Here is a 22495-nt window from a genome sequence, read left to right on the forward strand (position 1 = left end):
GAAGACTACAGGAAAACCCCACAGCGAAAGTCAGCAGCTCAGAGTTGCCAAGTTTCACCCAAATGCAGACAAAAATCAGGCAGCTGACATCACATCTTCAGCAGAGGCAGCACCATATGATCTCTGTAGCATCCCTCCATCTCATCTGTTTTCAAAGTGCATTCTCAGTGCAAAAAGTAGGATTGAATTTAGAGGGACTCTCTGCCCCCAGTGGTTTCATATTAAGACCAATATTCTTGCTTGAGTTCATATGCTGCAGCTTTGTGTGTGTTAAGTTCACTTCTGCATAGCGGAATGGTACTGTCCTGGCTCTGCCCCTCAGCATCCATGTCCAACAGTGTCCGCTCCTCTGCGGGAGGACCAACCTGGAAAGGAAGCAGTGCAGGCAGTCCAGGTCTCTCTTCTACAGTGCTGCTGCTACTAGCAAAACAAGAGTCCAGATTGCTTGGAGTATCAGTACTTGAACTGTTGGCAGAAGATTCACCCTTGGCATTGCTAGGTGACACAAACCACCAGGGATCAAGCCGCTGCCGACTGGCTGCAGGACGTGGCCGGGGTAGGAACTCCAGTGTCTTAGGTCTTTCCAGTGTGGGATCCTGCTGTGCATTCCATCGTCTCGGGGTTGGAGGAAAAACAAGGTTGGGGTCTGGCAGGCGAGGGACCTCACTGGGATCTCTGCTTGGACTAGGTGTTTTTAATACACCTATCCAAAGCAGACAATGTGAGAGAAGAGGGAAAAAACATGTTAGATGTCACTGCTAAGTGGTTCCTACAGATCTTAGTTTATTGTATATACAGTGCGAAAACATATTTAAAGCAGAAAGCCTTCATCCAGAATCTACAAACTCTGTATCTTCAAGATTATGACAATCTGAAGATGCTGGAACCAAAATCATTACTGCATTCTTCTGTTAGCTATTTGTGTAAAGATAGTCTCCACAAGCAACTCTTGTGGCCTGGTCATCTCAATGAATGTATAAGCAACAAGTAATTATACGGCTTCTGTCTTTATTCTGAAGAGGAAAAGGAAGATAGCTGAAAACCTACCTGCTCCCAGTGCTCCAGTTAAACAGCTACTGGAAGGGCATCCAGTGGTTGGGCACCCATTGACAACCAGTCCACTCCCTTTGATGGCTCCATCAGAAGGTGTGCGCCTGTGTCCGCTTTGCTGGGTGTGGGAAGAGACCGTCACGTGCGTGGGGGTCAGGGACTGGTTGGGGTCTTGTTTGAACCTCTCAATCTGGACATTGACCAGTGGGTTTGTAATGGCTGGCAAGGGAGCCTTGACTGTCACTGGGCTGACAGGCATCTCATAAACCACAATCTCATCACTGTCTGAGCGCAGCAGGGACCGGGTGGAATTACATTCGGAAATGGAAGACAGGGAAAGAAGGGTGAGGGACGTGGATGGCTCGCCTAGCAACAACAGGGGATCATCCTTCTTGAAGATCTTCCGTGAAGGTGGACTAGTGCTCCTGCGTGGGCGGCCAGCTCGCTGAAAAATGCTGTCACGCTTCTTCTTCTCTTCCTTGGGCACCTCTGGCTCTTCCTCAATCAGCAGCTGACACTTCCCTGCTTCTAACAGATCAAAACCCAGGCCTGCAGCAGCCAGCACTGCTCCACAGCCAAGCAATGCAACCTCACATCGCTTGTGGTGGGAGCCGCTACGTTTGAGGCTGTTGGTGGGTGTCAGCTGTGGGGTACTGGTAGCAGAGTTTACAGGGGTGGACTCCTCATTGGCATCACTAGAAGGGCCATCCCATTCTTCATTCTTCTGAAATGGGATGCAGAGGTATGACTGATTGTGCACAGGTGAAGGGTGCACTTTGCCCTCTCCATTAAAACATTCGCTGTCCTCATCATCTGGAAAGCAAATTAAAATAGACTTTGTAACATTTTCAATGTAACATTTGCACTGGCAAATTTCATTGTCTCAAAAATGTACTTCAAAATAAGTTTCTCCTCAGAAGATGCAACTTTCTCCTCACAAACATCATTTATCAACTCCCAGATACAGTCTATTGTTTCCAAAGAAGACAGGCTGAGAGAAGTAACTGGAAACACTGTCAAAGTGAAAGAAATCAGTGAAGGATTCATCCATTGGGATTAATTGCAGCATTTCAAAGGCAACCTACACCTCAGTAACTTCTAGAGTAAATTTATATGTTTGTGAGTGAGAGGCAAAAGGTAGAAAAATTTTAAGGATTGCTCCTTGCAAGTGAAGGTGTAAGCATGCTGCACATGTAAATATCATTATTCAGGAAAGGCACTGAGAGACAGCATGGAGCTAGAGGAGAATTAACAGAAGCTTGTTAGCTTGACAGAGGGAGAAGCACAAGCAGTGAGGTGAACAAGAAGAAAATCCAAAAGGAGAAAGTGGGTACTTGACAAAGAACAAAAGAAAAACAGATACCAAACAAAATTAAAACATTGCTGCAAGGTACCATGTGAAGGTCGGGAAAGAAGTTCATTGAAATGTGAATGGAAGTGGGGATGAGAGTACCAAGTTCAGGGAATTCCTTTACCCATCTCTGCTAAGCTGGTGAATCCTGGAAAAGCAGGTGCAGTTCTCTGGATCTTCCCAAGATTTGGTGCACTGGATGACCACTGCTTGCATCCTTCTACCAGAGCTTTCAGACTGAAAAGAGTAGAAGGATGTGAGAAAATGTACCATGTTCACAGCAGTTTCCATTCTCCCCTCCCCTTATATTTCTCTGTTGATTTACTTAGGATATGCTTGTATCCATCTCAACTACACAGATCTGAAATCCTCCCACAGCAAGACATTTTGTGACATCTTTACAGCACTTAAAAAAAAAAGTCTGTTCCTCATTTGTTACACTGTGGCAGTCAAAAGGCCTCTGCTGATAACTAACAAGCTATGCATGCAGAATAATAGAAGACATCACTAAAAAAATCAGATTAAACATTTTCTTTTTAAATTAAGGCATAATCTTTTTAAATCTTGATTCCTTTTTGCAATCAATCTTACCATGGCAAGTAAAAGATAAATTGCTCTGTAAGGTGAGGGAAAAACACCTCCAAAAATGTTTTCATGTGAAACACAAATGAATAATGAAATTCAAACATCACTCACAAGGAAAAATATAATAAGCTAAAGTCACTGTAACAGCAAAGCCATGTCTCTGTGTCATAAACCTCAATATTTTTCTTATAAAGAAAACATGGTATTGAAGTACAGTTAAAAGCACAAGTTCTAGATTTTGGGAAAAAAAGGCAACTAAACTTATAAACCATGTCATCGTTTCTTTTACTTATAAACAAAAAAAGCCCAAGAGAAGAACCCAAACCCAAATCCCTACTTTGGCCTGTGTCTAAACATGTTACCAGGCTCCTGAACTTATTAGTTATCTCTATTTCATAGATTTTCATTATCATCATCCTGCACTAATTTCATGACATCAGACATGTCAACAAATTTGGTTAGGAGTACAACTTTCTGTTATATCAATATTCAAAGTTTTATTATTCACTTATCAACATAGTCTGAACTCAAAAATTTTTTGTGCCTTTCTCCACAAACTCCAACATGAAACATCACAGTGTTGGTGAAAAGCCACACGCACTTAGGATAGGCAGAAATTACATGGAAGGAATAAAAATATCTGCAGATAGTCTGAATGATCTCAACTGGACACACAAAATCATCAACTTGTTATTGAAAGAACAGAAAATTCAGAGATAAGATCTCTTCCAAATCCATTACTAACTTGCATTGTTTTTTGGTAAGCCACATAATTCACTACCGTCATTCCCTTAAAGAGAAAGAGAAATACAATCATATGTAAGTTACCTCTCATGATTCTTATTTTCCACCAGAATTATTCTGCATTTCTAAAACAGCTTCCATTCCAGGACTTCAAAATTTTATTATGCTGGGGTATTTTTTTGCCTTGGTATGAGCTTTTCCTCTGCTCTCTACCCAACTGAGTTGGTGTACTTGTCAGCAAACAATACAACAGCAATAGCAAGGCCACAGGACCTAAACTTGATCCAGCACATGATCAGTTGGTTGATGACTGTGGTATAGACATTACACTAAAAGTATCCTGCGCCGTCCTGAACTGCATTGCAAGTCCATCCTCATTAACCATTCTGGCACATGCAGTACCCTGCTGAGATCTTGAATCCAGATAGCACAACACTGAACCCTATTTGTCAAGACAGACAACCACAGGGTTTTATAACACACATGCCATTCACTGTGTGGGTCTGTTCTGATTTACTCCCTCCACAGCTGTGTAAAACAACACACCAAGTAACATATGTTGGATCTGAATTACCCCGGTGTGCAACATGACTACCTAGGATACATACTATAAACAGAGATGCATAATAGGGGAAAGCTGGTGAGTGAAAATGAACCATGTTAGCAGTGTGAACACCTCCAAAATTAAATCTCAAAGCTCTTATGAGTAGAGAACTACTGAGGAAGGTGAAATTTCCACAGAGCTGGGAAAACACATACTCAATCTGCTTCTTTTTGACTTCTCAGAGCACTCTTCCCTTGCAAAGAACAGACTGAAGGTTTTCTTGTTACTGTCAAAGTGCAGCTCAGTCTGAACAGGAAGATAAATAGCTACCAGAATAATTTCAAGGTCTCCTACACTGGCCTTAAGGTTATAAAATTTTCATCCTTCCTTTTATTTTTTGCTCCTTCTCTTTTCCCCTCAAATCACAAGCAGACTTCAAAGACCTGTTCAGAAGACTGCTGCACATCATTTTAATTAGACAGTGATGTGCATTTAATAAACAGTTTTTTTCCACTTTTCTCCAAGGAATTATTTTTTCCTGAACCGGTTGGGGGGAGGGGCCAATTGAATCTGCCTTCTAGAGGAACCCCTTTGGGGGTTGTCTCCCAGATTTGCCCTGAACCAGGACAGAAAACAATTTAAAAGATGCTGACTTAGAGAATGTTTCTACTAGAGCAGTATTGTGTGCTGGAAAGAACAACTGGAAAGATTTGAAAGCACTAGCACTAAAACTGCATTTCAATCACCAACATAACAGCTCAGGAACCTAAAGACTTCTTACCTGTAGTCTATTTAGATTAATTAACCAGAAGGTTGTTACTTTGTTGTATTATGACTGAGTCAATTTTCTGTTGACTTCCCAGTAGAAAAAGGCAAAGGCACCTCTTTTTAGGAATGGTAAGATGGTAAGGTTTATTTGCTCAACAAATCGCAAAAAACTTCCTTGCAACCGTAAGACAGCATCTCCGGTGTCTCAATACCATTCTGTAATACCATATTAAGACACTAATACAATACTGTAATAAATAAAAAAAAATGTCTGTTGCCAGGCTCACCCCTATTTAGCTTTCAAAATTTTAAGATATAACTGCTAAAGGATTTTAAGTTACATTCACTGTCACCTTCTATAAAATTAGTAACCTGTGCAGGGTGACCATCACCCATGGCATAGTAAGCCAGTGACCAATCAATGCCAAGTTTAAAGACAATTAAAACTTCACAGTATATCCTTGAGAATACACTGTAAGATCACAACTGAACTGCCAAAGAACTAGTCCAAAATAAAGCTTCATCCAGTCTCTGCAATTCAGCACAAAACCCTTCTGCTGCTGTGCATCTTCTTTATGTTCAAAGATAAGCATTAATAATCATTGTATCATCTTTTCATAACTGCCTTTACTTGATGTTAGTTATAGGTTACTGCAATTCTCACAGTGCTATTCTCAAATAAACTTGGAATTATCTCCTGTGAAGAATACATGGTAAATTATAAAACTTATGAAGATGGAAGTTCCCTGGATCACATGCAATGCTACTCATCCCCATCAATGGGGATGAATGGCTGGAAAGCTGCTTGGTGGAAAAGGATCTGGGGATGCTGGTCAACAGGCAGCTGAACATGAGCCAGCAGTGCACCCAGGTAGCCAAGAAAGCCAAAGGCATCATGGAAGGGAAGTGACTGTTCTCCTGTACTCAGTGCCAACGAGGACACACCTTGAATCCTGTGTTCAGTTCTGGGCCCCTCACTACAAGAAAGACACTGAGGAGCTGGAGCACGTTCAAAGAAGGGCAACAGTGCTAGGGAAGGGGAAGGTCACTCATATGAAGCACAGCTGAGAGAGCTGGGGTTGTTTAACCTGCAGAAAAGGAAGCTCGAGGAGACTTTATCACTGTCTACAACTCCCTTAAAGGAGGGTCTAGCCAAGTGGGGGTCACCCTCCTCACCCAAGTAACAAGTCATGGGACAAGAGAAATGGCCTCAAGTTGCACCAGGAGAGGTTTAAATTAAGTATTAGGAGAAATTTCTTCACTGAAAGGATGGTCAGGCATTGGAATAGGCTGCCCAGGAAAGTGGTGGAATCACCATCCCTGGAAATGTTCAAAAGGTGTGTGGATGTGGCACTTGGAGAGATGGTTTATTGGTGAACAAGGCAGTCTAGGTTAATGGTTTGATGCAATCTTAAAGGTCTTCCCCAACCTTAAATATTCAATGAAATTTTATTGCCTTACCCTGTGTAAAACAAGAATTTTAGAATACTAAAAAATAGCAAGAACTATCTTTTGAGTCACTTATATTTACTGCAACTCTGCTCCCTTTAAATTAAAGTCTGCAGTCTGGCATGATCTCAGCAAGGAGTGGTTCATTGTATGTTAGCCATACTGCCCTCTCAGCAAAACTCTCATGTTTCAGACACTCTGCAAAATGCGATCTCCGTATCGAATCTTCCTAGGAGAGACTCTGAGTACTATAGAATATCTCAGTTGTAGAGAACAGGACAGTTTTATGAGCAACCACAGTTTGCAAGCAATTCCATTCCAGCTGTCTATGCCGAAAAGCAATCAGTGCTTCACACTGTACAGTAATGAACAGAAAATGGAAGAGGTCTATTCCCAGCATTCTAAAAACATTATTTCAAGGTAGAAGTATTTTTTTTTTTCCAGCTTTAGTGACCTCTCCTCCTTTTACACAATTAATGATTGTATAGTGTGACATCTGTTTTAATTCCTTAGAATGCTATCCTAGCCTTCATTTGTAGAATAGGTAAAGCAGAGGCAGCAGTAAAAGAAGCGTCCTCCATATTGTCCTGCCAACATGTCTTGAGTATCTCAGAAAGAGAACATGTTTTACCAGATCCAGGTCCTCTGGAAGGGGGCTAGAATAGTGATGCACTATGCAAACATGATGCAAACATCAATTTTTCAGGCATTTCACACCTGACCACACAATAGTAAAGATAAAGATTGTATCTGGCTATTTTATTTTCCCTGCTAAAAACATGGCAAGAGTCAAACCATCAATTTATCAGGGGGAAACAATCAAACATTACTAAAAATTACCAAGCATTCAAATCTTTTAGAAATAGCCCTATTGGCCAAAATAGCCCTATGTTTAGAGCAGCATTCCAGCAATGATTCATTGGAGTCCTGGTATAAATAATTCACACACACAAAGGGAAAAAAAAAAAAAAAAAAAAGCAGCCACAGAACAATAACCTACAGAAACAGAGGAACAACTTGTATTTCTGCAAAAATCACTTTCAGGACTGATTCACTCAAGGTACATGTCCTTTTCAAAAGACTAAAGAGAAGAAATTTGCTTGGCTATACCAGATACTTTTTATATACTAGCATTTAAGACAATGAAACTACAGAAAGTTGAGCCTTAAAATACTATACTACTATACTATACTACTACACTATACTACTACAGAGAGTTTTGCACAGCTAAGAAGTTTGACAGCTTACAGATACACCTAACAACATAATACCAGACAGTGAAACATCCATTGCTAGGCAAATGAACTGAATGCAATTTTGTACACTGTTCTGAATCTCTAACATCTCTGGCACAGGAAAAGTTTGGAAGCAGAAAGGCTTTTGCAAGTGGATAGGCAAATATCCTGTCAGCCAGCTCACGACCACTTTTAGAGCCTGGAAATAAGTCTTCCCCCTGGCCCTCTCTTACCCCTCTTCTCCTGCACCTAGCTCCTTGTGACAAAGTGAGCTTGGTCCCCAAGTACGTCCTTTTTTCTTCTGGCCTCTCTTCTCTTCTTCCTCTCCTTCCTCCTTTGGAAGGACTGAGCTTCGTCCCCACGTTTTACTGCTTTCAGCAGGTGTCACTTCACAAGTGGAAAGAATAGTGGAAAATGGGAAGGAAAAACAGATACACACATTAAAAGAATTGGTTCCATGGCAACACAAAGAATAAAACATAGGCCAGAACAGGAATAGTAACAAAAGTGATTTTCGCATAGTTCTGACCATTTATCAACACAAATCTAACAACCAAATGCCAAATTAAGCACCCCCTAATCCTTTCAAATATAGGTAGCCTCTCCAGCTTTATTCCATCACCAGTTTCTCTTTAGAACCACCAGTTTGAAACCAAACACGCAAGTGCTGTGATACCCAATACAAACACTATACATTAGCTAACATGACTTTCATGATTCTAAGACATGCATGTCTGCCTAATTCTGTGCATTATGGGAACACTGTTTGCTTGAAAAGTGCCCTTGTTTTTATTTCCTTAAAACAGTAACTTAATACACTACAGCAATGTTTTACAGATCTACCCTGAAAATTAGTATTTTTTAAAATTAACTTGTACACCTAAGGAATATATTTGCTATAGAAACAGCAGTATTTCATGAACTTGAGTAAGCATGGTTTTAGCGCCAAAGGAGGTGATACTCCCTCCATCACTAAGACACTCCATTTTTCTCTCCAAATGTATACATGCAAGGCACAAGGCAAACATTTTAGGTGCTTTCTTTAACAGTCCTGTCCTAGGTATGGAATCTTGGCATCTTACCACGCTGACAGACTGCACATTTCCCAAATTCAATACTACATTGAGCTCCTTACACTGTATGGCCCTGAGTCTGGGAATAATGGTAGGACTTGCAGGAGGGCTGGAGCAGCTACTGATCAAGCTTTTCCTTTTGTCCATCGTTGGAGAAGCCTGCACAGTGAATTTATGCTGAAAATCTGTTTAGCAAAAGGAAAAAAAAAAAAGCAGAAAGACACAGTTAAAATTCTCCTTTTTTTAATATAAGAAAAAAAAAATTTATGGTAACTTCCAAAGACTGCAACTTACAGGATCTATGTAGAAATGAAGTTTTACAGCTAATTGCTGTAAACACAAGAATTCAGAACAAAGACGTGCACTTACAGCCCTGAAAATGTATCTTCTTAGTGTATGTGTGAAACACATATGCACACAGACGTTGTGTTAAGTGACATGCCAAATTATATCCCTGTATAGATCCTTGCACCTTACCTCTCAGTTTCTTAAGCACCACCAAAAATAGGTGTTTGCAGACCTAAAGAAAGGCATAGGTAACATATACATTTTATCATAATTTCTCTTCTGAACAGCCAATGTCTCCCAGAAAACAAAGAATAAAGTGCAAGTCATCATCCCTGATGTAACGATGAGCACCAGGTGACTTACAAACCTCAGACATTTGGTTTCTTGACAAATTTAAATTTCCATAAAGAATCTGCAGTAGAAATGCTAAGGATTCAGTATTTCTGAACATGACCATCTTTGCAACACCTTTGCAAACACCTTACTAATATTTAACATTTCTTCCAGAAGTCACTTCCATGTTAATAGGAGTTCACATATGAACTAGCAATCTAGGGGTTTAGTCTCACAGCTATCAATGTATTTTTGGTAATGTTTTACACCAAAAAATCCTGTAGAATGTAGTTTCTCCTGCAGCATTATGTAAAATATTTCCCGAGCATGCGCCTCCATCATCTTCTATCTACATCCTTTAAAAAACGGATTCTTTTTAGTATTAACATGTTAAACTGCAACACCACATTTTTACAATAAGCCATATACAGCCAATGGCTAACAAACATGTTACATTTCAAATTTACTTCTGGCCTTCATATTGGAACTTTGGGCAATGTTAGCATTAAATTTAGTTCATTGATCACAAAGAGGCATGTTTTTCCTGAAGTACATCAAATCCTTTCTAATGCATACAGGTCAGTAAAAAGGAATTGTCAAACCTACAGGTTGCTCCCACTTCACCTGGCACAGCCTAACACATCACCAACCTGAAGGCAAGCTGATATGATTGCCATCCTTTAACTTGAGCCGGCTCCTCTTGAACTTCCCCATGCGTTTCTTGACCCGAGGCTTCTCCTGACACAGCTGGTGGATGATGATGTTGAGCTCCCTTTCCAGAATGTCAATCTCACGTTCTGCCAGTTCCTGTTCCCGCCTTCGTAGCAGCTCCTCATGGTTCTTCTGTTCAACAGCAGCACGAGTCAGCTCTTCTTCCCATGTGCGCAGCTCCTGCAGGGAGATAAGAAAGCAGAAACAAAAAGCTACCTTGTGACCTGTGGGTTAAGACTAACATTACCGGTTCTGAAGGCACAGCATCAATGGCTTGCACCCACTGGTTAAAGGCTCAGCTGACAGCCAAAAGCAATCCTCAAGGACTTCAATGCTTGCCATTCAAGGCCCCTCGTACCAGTATTAAAATTCAGACATAACCACTTTTGAGGCCACACCTGAAATCCTGTGTCAAATTCTAGGTTTTCCAGTACAAGACAGACATGGACATACTGGACAGAGTCCAATGAAAGGCCATGAAGGTGACTAAGAGACTGGAGCACCTCTCCTATGAGAAAGGGCTGAGAGAGATGGGACTGTTCATCCTAGCACAGAGAAGGCTTGGGTGGGGTGAAGGGGTATCTTACTGGTGTATATAAAAACCCAAGGGAAGGGTGGAAAAAAGATAAAGCCAGGCTCTCTTCAGCAATGCCAAGTGACAGAAGAAGAGGCAATGGGCACACACTGAAACACAGGGGACACTCTCTGAACACTTTTTTACTGCATTACTGAGCACTAGCTCTCAGGTTACCCAGAGAGGTTGTGGAGTCTCCCTCCTTGGGGATATTCAAAAGCCATCTTGACATGGTCCTGGCAACGGCACACAAGGCAAACCTTTCAATCTATCCCTTGCTGACAAAATGAGTTAACTGAAACTGTCCTTGAAATCCCAAAATCCCACTGTGCTTGTCTCCTCCCACCACAAGGACAAAAGAACTCAGCTCTTTGAATAATTCTCTCCAGATGGCCAATTCCAATGCAGAAGGCAAAAATTGAAGAATTCAATAAAACATCAGATAAAAATAAAACATTCAGATAAAACATCAGATAGATAATCAGACAGATTTTAGTCTAGATGTTTTTAATAACGGCATTGTTACCTGGTTCATCACCAGGGAGATTTCAATAAGTTCAATAAGTGAACAGCATATAAAATTATTTCCCCATTGCTAAAGAGGAATGCAGTACTCAGCCTGAGGGCAGTGTAGTTAGTACTGTTTAGCTAGAACTAACTAGCTAAACTAGCTACTGTTTATGTAGTACTGTTTGTCTGTTTAAGTTTCTGGTTTTCAAAAACTGTTCCAACATAGGTACGCCATGAGACAACAGTAGCAAGGAAATGCCTATCAGCTAATTTATTTTCCCCAAAAGCTACTAAAATAAGTGAATAGAAATGTTTTAAGTATTCTCGTAGAAGCTGACTTCTTTCCTCTGACCCAAAGCCTTCTTTTCCTCCTCTCTCTGCCTCCCAAATTCTCTCTCTGAGCCCAAATCAAGATAGCTGCTTATTACGAGTTTACTTTCAGGCAAGAGACTGTGAACTTACAAATATATTATTACACTAGTGATTTTGGTTCTGCTGCAATTTTTCTTACCAATAACTAGAGACAGTCTCTGTAAGGACCTTAAATTAGATGCAGCAAGCTGTGCTTTCTGCAAGCATACTTGAAGAAAACTTCAGCTTTTTCACATCTCCTCTTTGAGGCTGATGGTCACCATTCCTGTTATTCCTGCTAGCATTTTTGTTTCCTGCTATTTGCCCAGATGGACTTCAGTTATAGCAGTTACTGGACCCTTCCCCTGGTAACACTCATGTTTATTAGTCTATGCATTTTGGTTGTGCTCAAAACCTTGAAAATGCAAACACAGCAGAAACAAAGCTGCAATGTTAACTAGAGTATATATGTGCTGGAACTACCCTCCTACATCTCCTGTTAATAGTTTTCATTGGGTTTCTCAATTAAGATGCTAATAGTGAAACAGTTATCAAATGCAATAAACAATCAACTCATCACAGCAATTGCACAGAGTATACTGAAAGCTCACTACAATATTAGAAAGAGTAGCAGCCGAGGATGTGGATATTTATTTTTCTCATGATTCTTCCCTTGTGTGCATCATAACCTGCCATTGATCCAGGGACTTAATATTAACTCCAGCAAAACACAGACAAAATTAGCTCTGGGATGCCCAAAACAGTGATCCCCGTTTGAACTATGAAATGGGGAAATTACAATCCAGAGAGCACAAGCAGGGAGCATTACTCTCTACTTACCTTTTCTTTGGCTCTAAGCTGATCAAACATCTCTTGGATCTCTTGTTTCCAGTCTTCCTGCAGGGAGTGGAAGGAATCTTTGGGCATTTCAAAAAAACCAGACTCTTCTATGGCAGTAAGATGGTCTAGGATAGTGGCAAAGGAAGGTCGTGAGTGTGGGTCAGGATTCCAGCAATCTAGAACAGAATAAAGACAAACAACTGTCAAGCATCTCTAAGTATGGAGGTCTGAGAGGATGGGTAGTACTTTACTGATCCCCAGTGGCTAAGACTGGCATACACACTACCTGTGTTACCCCAGCTTTCCCACTGCCCACTTGCACTGACTATTGTCAAGTATAGAATTCATGCTTTCATGCTTATACAATATCCAACAACACTTAAAATCTTGAACTATCTGACTACCTAGGTCTCTAGGTTCTGTTGCAATAATATGTCAAGTAAAATACAGATTTATTAATTTTACAAAAGGGTACACCTTAAAGCATTTTTTAAAAAATAACAAATAATTTCCTTTAATATTTTGCTTTAAGATGCATATATGTGTTCACAGAGTAGAAATACTATGCAAGGCTCTTGCAAATACTTATTTTATGATAGTTACACTGCAGAGTTAACAGCCATATTGCAGGAGGATATCTGTCAGGGTTTTTCCTGATACCAAACTCTAATACTGAGGTGAGTAATTATGACTCTTTTCTCTGAATGGAAAACCCCTCCTGCAAAGCAAACTGGGCATAACTTGTGTGAAAATAGGAGATTCAAGTAAATAATGACATCAAATGGTGCATCTGGAGTTCTCCTGTTTTTACAGGTCCTTTTTTATTATTTGAGAGAAAATTAATCAGTCATTTTTCTTTTGCTTTTAGGAGAAACCACAGATGTAAACAAGTTTTTTTCATTTACAATCTAATGCAATTATTCGGCCAATTATAGAGCTCTAAAAACATAGAACTGAAGTAGTTCAATGAGTACAAAAGGCAATGTTTTACAGTGATGGGAATTGAACACAGAAAACAGAAACAGAAAATAGTATCAAGTAACCCCCAATCCATTACATACAATCTCCCAAATCATTACATCAAAACATTTGATTTAACAACACTTTTGAATAGGAAATTTGCACTCATTCAGTCCTCTTTCTTCCTTCCCCCTCATTTCTACTCCGGCAGAAAAAAATCACTTTCTCATTCTATGTTGTCCTGTACCAGCACTTACACAGGTTCTTGTTCAGCAAGTGTCCTTATTCTCTTCAGTGCTGCTTGATGCCTGCATGCCAAAATTCCAGAGCAACCCAACACAAAAACTTCACATTCACATGTATTTGTAAGGACTACTGCTTTTCTGCATGAATGGAAGTAACTAACATGTGGGTGTCTCTCATCATACAGCATTGGTCCACATGGTCATTGGACTTAAGACAAGCATTACTGCAGCACAAGACAAGAGTTATAAAAATGTTCTAAAAGTTTTCTAGACCTTGAAGTCAGAAAAAAGGGAACATTCTTAAAAATATTAGGTCATGTCCTAAAAGACGTTCATTCATCAGTTTTGTGGACTGAAGTACACCAAGGGGCAGGTGTAATTAAAAATAAAAATCACTTCACAAAACCTATGCAACAGCCAAGGCTTGGTTCTGCAATTCTTTCCTTTGAATTTAGCCTTACTGAGATTTTGCATTTGGAAGTTCTGTTTTCAAAACTGTGGATATCAACAGGTTCCATGCTGGAACACATTTGTATTTATGGCTTTTAATTTGCTTCTTTTATCAAAATAGAGAACTGAGGATGTTAAAGAGTGCTCTGATGATCCCCTGCTGCCGGCCAATTAGTAGCAATGGGTGTTACAGCTGGACTGTCAGTGCCATAATCCCTGTCTCTTTACATCAGGTTTTAAGCATGGCAAAGCAAACATGACCCAAAGTAAAACAAAATGCTGCAGCCAGCCAAATGCATGAATGAGTGAACAGGATAACTAGCAGGTGGCCCGTGGCTTTTATTTTCCCAGGCCTGGATCAGCCATTATTTGCACTAATGAGGACAGTTGTAACATATAACTTTTCTGTGAAGAGCGAAAGTTCAGCTTTGTTGTCTCAGTGAAGACCACCATGGCAGTAATTCAAAAGTGAAAGCAACATTAGAGGAAGAAGAGTTCACCCGAGATGGGAAACAGCCTGTTTGAAAAACAGCTTTGGTGAAGGGGCAGAAAGTAATTGGGTTCTTTTGTTCTCATCTTCCCCCTGCACACGGAGAAGCCAAGTGTTCCAAAGCCACATGGGTGCTCACCCCTGTGCTGCTGGGTTCAGGCACTGGCCATATGCCTCTACCTAATTTTCCCAATAGAGGGCATGATTTTTAAATCCTCACTTCTAGCTAAGAAACCCAGGAAAGCATGTCAAAATAAACTACCGGGCACAACACTGAGTTGGTAGTTTCACCAACTCTTTCAGACACAGTTTCTCACTTTACACTGCCTCCAAGCTACTCTACCTGCAATGCTACTGTTTACTATCCAGTAGGATATTTCTTTTTTAGCAGAACATACATGAAATTTTTTACTTTACATTAACTGAAGATTGTAACCTAAAGAAAACACCAGAGAAATGCAAAAGTATTCCAAAAGCAGAAAAAAAAAATCCATCAGAAACATCTTCTTCATAATTCATATTCCTTTCCTGAGGCTAAAAGCACAACCAGAGGCCACAGAGTACCAGCTCTATGTTGAGACTCATTCTTTGCTCACCAAGACTATAAACCAAGTTTGATTTCTCTTCATCTCTGTTTTCCTTTCTGCCAGATAGGAATAAAAATGTTTATTACATATAAACACCTAGAAATCCTTGGGAAAAGGGAAACTGACAAAAATACTGAAGATAAGGAAGAGAGAGAGGGCAGGAGAGAGGGAGGGAGAAACAACTGAAGGTCAGGAGACATGAAAGTAGTTTCAATGGCCAGCCGACCAGGTCACGTAAGTACACCCAAAAATTACCTCACACAATCCTTTTTAATAACTACAGCAACTTTGATTATTAAATCCTGTTTTTCTTTCACCTCTCTGTAGCCCACTTTGGGTATGAACTACCTCCAAAGCAGAAAATCACATCATTCTGACTGAAAATATTCAGTCAGATTCAGAGTTGTTTTGGAATGTCAAAGCCACATTTAAAACCTCTCCCTGAAATGTCAGTAGGATAAAGTTTCATTTCAAACCAATCTGACACTATGAGCAAGATGTTTGAGCTATGAATTTTAAAACAAGTTAGACTTCAAACAAGACCTAAACATGTGAAATTTTGGTGTTGGTGAGTTCTCACTAATAGAAAACAAGCTAAGAGATAACAGCAATAGCCTCCCTTTTCCTATAAAGCCAGTTGATAAAAAAATATTTTATTATTCTGGTAGTAGACTGATTGTCACAGCACACTAACAGCCAGGCCTGGCTCCCACAGTAACCTGCACCACTGAAAAAAGCCACTGGAGAAATCTGTGCTCTTAGGTAACAAAACCAACACAAAGAGGCCATGATCAACAGCACTCTAGAAACAGCACAAACCACACACACCACAGCTGGCTTACCTTCCATGAGTTTGGCAAAAGGCTCAGGACACGTGGAAGGGATTGGAAGGGCAAGCTTATTCATAGCAACACCATATGCTACTGCAAGACCATCAATTCCTCGGAACGGTACTTCTCCTGTCAGCAGTTCCCAAAGCAGCACACCATAACTATTGGGAAGGAAACAAAAAAGACAATAGGTGTTTGACTTTAACACAGCCTTTGTTAAGCAACAAGGCACCTGAACCTGGGAGTTTAGCATACTAAAGAAATTGCCGTTTGCAGGACAAGCTTATCACGAATACCAAGCTGGTGATCTGCCCTACTTTACCTGCTTTTTTTAGTAAGTCTGAAATAAAATGACATTTTCACCTTTTAGACAAAAATAATTTTCTCTCTGAAACTGGGAACAATCTGAAAACCATAAATCTTCTAATTTAGTTTCCAAACAGAACCTCTCAAAACACCCAAAAATATAAGGAAGATTGTTTGGTGGCTTGTGATTTTTAAAAATAAGTGAAAAATACTTCTTTAGAATTAACTTGTCATCCTAAGATAGTCTACAAAATACTACCTATGAAGTTATGGAAATAGTTCCAGGACTGTTCTCCCCCAAAGTATAGGAAGAAAACATAACCTCAGAATATTTTTTCTGCTTCTAGGAAACTCGAAACAGAAACTGCTTCTTCATACTTGGTGACCTGACAGTTTGTTTTTTTTTTCCAATGATCTCTTACTCTCTTCTGAACCCATTTACCATCCATTATATTCTGTGGTAGTAAACTCCACAGATTTAATGACGCATTGCCAAAAAATACTTCTGTGTATGTGTTTTGAGCTTGTCACTTGGTAATTTCACTGGCTTCCCTGTAGTTCTTTCAATACAAGAACGAGTAAACATATGTTCCCTATTAGCTCCTTCCATGCTGTCCACGATTTCACAGGCTCCCATACATCCTGCCTAAATCATCATCTTTCCAGACCCCCAAATCCTAATCTAGCTAAATCCTAATCTAGTTACTCTCCTGAACAGAAACCATTTCATATCTTTCATTGATTTTGACATCTTCTGTTGGAATGAGCAAAATCACAAAGTTTAAAGATATGGGGAGAGGAACAAATGGTATTGCTTATTTTCTTTCTTTCCTACTAAATTTTCATTTGCCAGTTGCCTTTCTCGCTCTTTACAAAATAAACTAAATTATCCATAGTAGCTCCAATGTGTTTTTACTGAATCACAGTAGTAAAATTTAGAGGCCATAAATTGTACATATGAAATTCCCCCATGGGTACTACTTTGAATTTATTACCATTACCATCTATTTTATCATTCATTATAGTAAAACTTTTCCTCATCTCTCTGCAGTACATTAATTTTTCTTATCCTGAATAACTTGGTGTCATCAACCATGCTACCTAACCAAGTATTGTTTTTTCAAATCACTTATGATTGTGTTGAACACAGAATTCCCCACCAAGAAAACTGATTTATTCTTTTAGTAATTAAGAATTGATTAAATGATGGGAAAAATACTTTCCCTCTTTTCCCATATCAATTCACTTTATTTAAAAGCTTATGATGAAGGATTTTGCTTAAAGTCTTTATGAATCCAAATACAGTATAAGCAACCTCACCACTTACCCACATATTCAGTATCTCCTCCATGCATTTTCACTTTTCACAAGGTATTACATTTTCTTCGACAAAAGCTAACTCTTCCCCAGATATGCTCACATGTCCACCAGCTCCCTGCTCTTTAGTGCTGTTTCTACCATTGAGAAGAATTCAAGATCATACTTGCTAATCCTCAGGAAGCTCTTTTAAGACCTGCCACCATGTCTGCTGCCTTCCATTTCTCTGGTACTACACCAGCTTTAAGCAAGAGACTACACAGCACAGCTACTAACTCAGCTGACTCTCATGTTCTTGTAGAAATCTTGGGTGTTACTGTAAATCTCAGGAATTGTTACTGCTCTTTAATCAGTCGGTTTTAACACCTTTGTGAATTTTACTTCAGTAAGATATGTCCTCCAGGCTTGACTCCCTTAAAGAGAAATTTTCAGCTTAAAATGCCTCTGCTCTATTCTGCCAGACACAAGTCACTGAGGTTTTTTTTCTGGCATAGCCTTATCTTTGCACTCCCACATTTTGCCCACCTCTGGGTTGTTATGCTCTCCTGCACCTCAGGTTGTTATGCTTCCTGCAGAACAGGCGCAGTTCTCACCTGTGCTGCATTTGAAAGCAAGGGATTTGGTTTTATGCTTTAAGAAGTCTCTCTTCAAAACCCTTTTATCTTCTTTGTTTTATGTTCAGCTTGAAAGAGCTCAAGTCAATGTATAATCTTCCTCATTTGGATACAGACTGAGATTTTAAAAATATGTCTTTCAGCAGTCTTTTCTCTACTGTCTTCTTCATTCTTTTGAAGGATTTCCCATACAATCACTCAGAGCTTTAAGTGTGTCCTTCAAAGATATCCATGTTGCGTGTTCTGCTCTTGTTGTTTTTACACAAAATTCCCACTGTTGTCAATAATCTTGAGATTAAACATTACTGTAATGGACTAATTTTTCTTAATTGTGCTTGCAAAGATACAAAATCTAAATATACATATATTTGGACCATGTCATACTATACCACCTTGAAGGCCTCCTAAGCACAACTGAAGACCAAATGAAAACTGCTTCTCTTCTAACAAGCTCCTTAAATAGCTGCTCCATGAAAGAGTTAAAATATAAATATAATATAAAGCTAAAACATTAAGCTTTTCTTGCTTCAAAGCAACAGTTTCCCTATCCATTTGGGAGTACATTATCACAAACTGTACTCTTGTGATCTCCCTTCCACCCCATCACATCTTTAACATACACTGTAACTGCTGCTACCTTAGTTGGACACCTTTAACAATACTTTTCCTACTCAGATAAAGGATTTTAGTAACTAAAGATCCAACCTTTGCTGCTAACACAGCTATTCTACTTAATTAAGCAGAATATAATTTTTTTGACCTACACCATCTTTTGCTTTTTTCTTATGTAATTCACACTCTTGATATTATAATTTATCATTTCTTACTGTCTCAAGAGCATTATTTGAAAAAAAATAAACTAGAGTCTAAGGAGTTCCCATTTTCTTCTTGGCCTTCTAGGATTTATAAAACACTCAAAGAAAATGAAAACTGAACTGAATGAATGTTTGGACTGTCTAAATCCAATTGATCATTCATGTTACTTTTCAGTTTGGATATCACTGTTGATAGCAAAAGATAATAAAATCTACCAAAGAGCTGTATTATTACTTTAACACTAGTATTGGATAAAGCACTACTGATGTGCTCAAAGCACTTCTTCTGCAGGGTAATTTTAAAAGGAAAAAGGAATAGACAGATTGGTGTTTCTTCTAATGTGACACTAGAAGTGCATATTGCAGGAAAGGTCACTTTGCTTCTGACACAACTCAATGCCACTATACTTACAGCTCATTGCTGAGAATAGTGCTTCCACAGAACTGGGGAATACTGCTTTGTAGCACATGAACAATAATCCCAAGTGAATAAACATCAAGAGAGATGCTGAACAGAGTGTTTTCCTATTAACTCTCAAGCAGAAGATTGGGAAGTACAAAGGAAAAAGCCAGATCAGAAGACCTACACAAAAAAAAAAGGCATAGAAAGAAAGAAACAAGGGCCTCTATACATTCTCAGTGGGGAGAAAGAAAAAGTGATCAAGCTCATTTATTTTTCCAGCACCTAATAGTAATTTTTGGACTTTAATTATGAAATGAACCATGTGACACAACCCATGCATCCAAGTCAACTGACACTTGTGTGAATAATTAACCATCTTTCAATGATCCAGTAATCCCTTAAGCCATTTAACATCAGGTTCAATCCTACTCACTGGATTTTCAGGGCAAGGGAGGCTGGAGGTCTGCAGGATTTCACATGTGATTTTGCCACCTCCCTTGTTAGTCTGTGAGCTTTGAAAAAACAAGTAATTTTTTCTCACTGGTACTGTTCCATAGCCTATGTACCATAGGTTTCTCTTCTCTATTTCCCCAGGTTCAACACTTTCCATGAGGAAGGAATTATCAGCCCAACAAAGAGATCCTAGTTCCAACAGCAACTAGAACATGACTTTCATTAAGAAAAAAGCCCCCCAAATTTCATTACATTTTTATGGCTATTAACAACTGGCATTTTGCATGTTAATGAACTGACAGTTCCAGAGATGACCTTTCCTGCCCATTTCATAACAATCATGTGCTTCTCCCAGGTGACTTTCTCCTAATATTGCTAATCAGCATTTATCTGCCAGGTATTGAAGTCTTGACAGTGCTTCATTACACACAGAAAACTACAGAAGCCTACAAGTGTTCAGTTGTGGGTGGAAGTGCTTGACCAACACTTGACTAAAACAAAATATTCTAATGACTGAAGTTTCTATACCCAGCACTGAATGCCTGAAACTTCCTGATCTGCTAATCTGATGGTTTTAGCTAGAGCTGGTATTCCATTCCTAAATGGAAATTAAATTCCCAATTATTTCACTGGTCTCAGAATAGATATAGCTTAAAAATATTTAAATTGAGGAACATAAGAGAACCCAGATGAAGGTTGAATGGTGCCTTTATATTGCACACACCGATAGTACTGACAATATGACTGTCTTTTAAGCAGTAAAAAACGAAGTGTACAGCAAACAAGAAATATATTTAAACAGCCAAATGACAAAAAAAATTTATTGATATGCCTACTAACATTAGCGTACAATACTGGATGAGCTGCAGTATCCAAGCTTCAACTTTACCCCTGTAAATCCAAAGCAAATACAAACACATAACAGATTTACAGGAAGGGACTTATTTAAATGAAACTGTAGTTTCACTGTCCTCTGTGCAATATAAGCACAATGCTTCTACTTTATATCTAAAGCCTGTGGGTACAGCACAGCAAAATTCACAGCAAGAAGTTTTGACTAGCAAGATTTACTAAGTACTGGTACTATGAACAAGCTTCACAGTGGCCCAGACCCTGCTGATAAATACCATGTGTGGCCATTCCTCACTATTTTTAAGTTCTTTGCCAACCCTACTCCAGAGTAAACAGATGGAGCTTTTTAAATGGAGCTTGAAACATGTTTTGAAAAGATGAAGCACGCAGTTATGATAAGACCGAATCAGGAAATTTCAGTCCTAGTATGCATCTTCTTCACCTGTTTGTGCAGCGAGAACACAAGCAGAACAAGATTCTTGTTCAAAGGCTGGGCAACAGTTCAGCCAGCAGTATTACTCTAATAAGCTTTAAAGAAAAGGTGTTGAAATAAAAGGGTTCGCGAACATTAAAGACAATTCTGTTCATGCTGCATAGACTAACTGGAAGGCTGTCAGGCAAAAAAACCCCTATGACTCCAGTGATTAACCAAGTGGTTGAACTGGACAAGAGGAGGAGCAAGTCTAATAGGATAAAAAAGTTCATCCTGCTAAGAATTTCAGGTTGTATCCTTGGGTGGGGACAGGAATTATTACACAAGTCCATGACTGCTTTTGTAAGATCTAGGGCTTACGATCATTGACAGACTAGTAGTGATTGCACTGGCAAGCATTTGTCCTCTGCATACATGTTCTTTTCAGCTTGTTTAACTATGAATAGAGGTTTTAGCCACCAGAAAGAAAAAGCTTATTCAGAGACAGTACATAAGTTCCCTTAATGCTGATGACTCTCTGTTTAAGGGAGAGTATTGTGAGGAACTCAACCTCTTTTCAAGGGAAGACTGGTAACTGTAACAAGAGAAAGTGATGAAATAATCTTAAAAGTAGAAATAAAGTATTCTGAAAAATGAACAAATAATTTCAGTTATTTACAGTCCTTAAGTCCTGAAGTGATTCAGAGTCCTTAAATCAATGATCAAACTGGTACTTCTGATGGGCATAGAGGCATTTCATGAAAATCACCAAGCGACTGAATAATTCTTAACTTTTTAAAGATTACTTCATACTGGTACAGAAAATCTACAGATCTGTTCACAGAATGCCTGTATTACTAAAGTTACAATTATGGGAAAACTGTTCCCCCTTTCCCTTAGGTTACCCTTAAAGGCCCTTCCTGGTACTGTTTCAGGGGACAGCAAGTTCAGGTTTGAGGGCAACAAGCTGTGTAGAAACCAGTATCATCATCATGTGCACAGAAAAAGTGCACAGCCTCAAGATTTTAATTTCTGCCAGACTTCACCGCAAATAAAAGCCTGGTTCTTGCACAATCTGTCTCAGATTAGCTACAGAAGCTACCACATTTAATTACAGAGTCAGAATTTTATCCACACTATTAGAGTGCAAAATGCAAGTTCACAGACTTATCACAAGGCAATACATTATCTATTCAGCAAAACTGGACAAGGGAAACTAAAATCCCCCCACCAAACAGCTGCCATAACAGCCAGACATGTCTACTAGCCGGGCTATTTCTTTATCCTGAGGGGTTTTACAGTATGCACTCACTTGTGGAGGAGCATTAGTGGCCAGCAACAGAATCTTACTGCTA

At 39.3% G+C, this 22495-nt stretch overlaps 1 protein-coding gene across 1 annotated transcript in view; it reads right to left on the reverse strand.

Annotated features, from left to right (window-relative positions):
- Nucleotides 1-221: 221 nt before the first annotated feature.
- Nucleotides 222-22495, reverse strand: part of MAP3K9 (mitogen-activated protein kinase kinase kinase 9) — a 50807-nt gene continuing 28533 nt past the window's right edge. The window contains exons 4-11 of the mRNA XM_053980419.1: nucleotides 15981-16129; nucleotides 12407-12582; nucleotides 10071-10311; nucleotides 8862-8984; nucleotides 7960-8113; nucleotides 2526-2638; nucleotides 1048-1863; nucleotides 222-703 (exon numbers count right to left, since the gene is read on the reverse strand). Of these exons, the coding sequence (XP_053836394.1) occupies nucleotides 222-703; nucleotides 1048-1863; nucleotides 2526-2638; nucleotides 7960-8113; nucleotides 8862-8984; nucleotides 10071-10311; nucleotides 12407-12582; nucleotides 15981-16129 (2254 nt within the window). The remainder of the gene's footprint in view (nucleotides 704-1047; nucleotides 1864-2525; nucleotides 2639-7959; nucleotides 8114-8861; nucleotides 8985-10070; nucleotides 10312-12406; nucleotides 12583-15980; nucleotides 16130-22495) is intronic.

Source organism: Vidua macroura, chromosome 6 (assembly GCF_024509145.1).
Source record: "Vidua macroura isolate BioBank_ID:100142 chromosome 6, ASM2450914v1, whole genome shotgun sequence".
Lineage (NCBI taxonomy): Eukaryota > Metazoa > Chordata > Aves > Passeriformes > Viduidae > Vidua > Vidua macroura.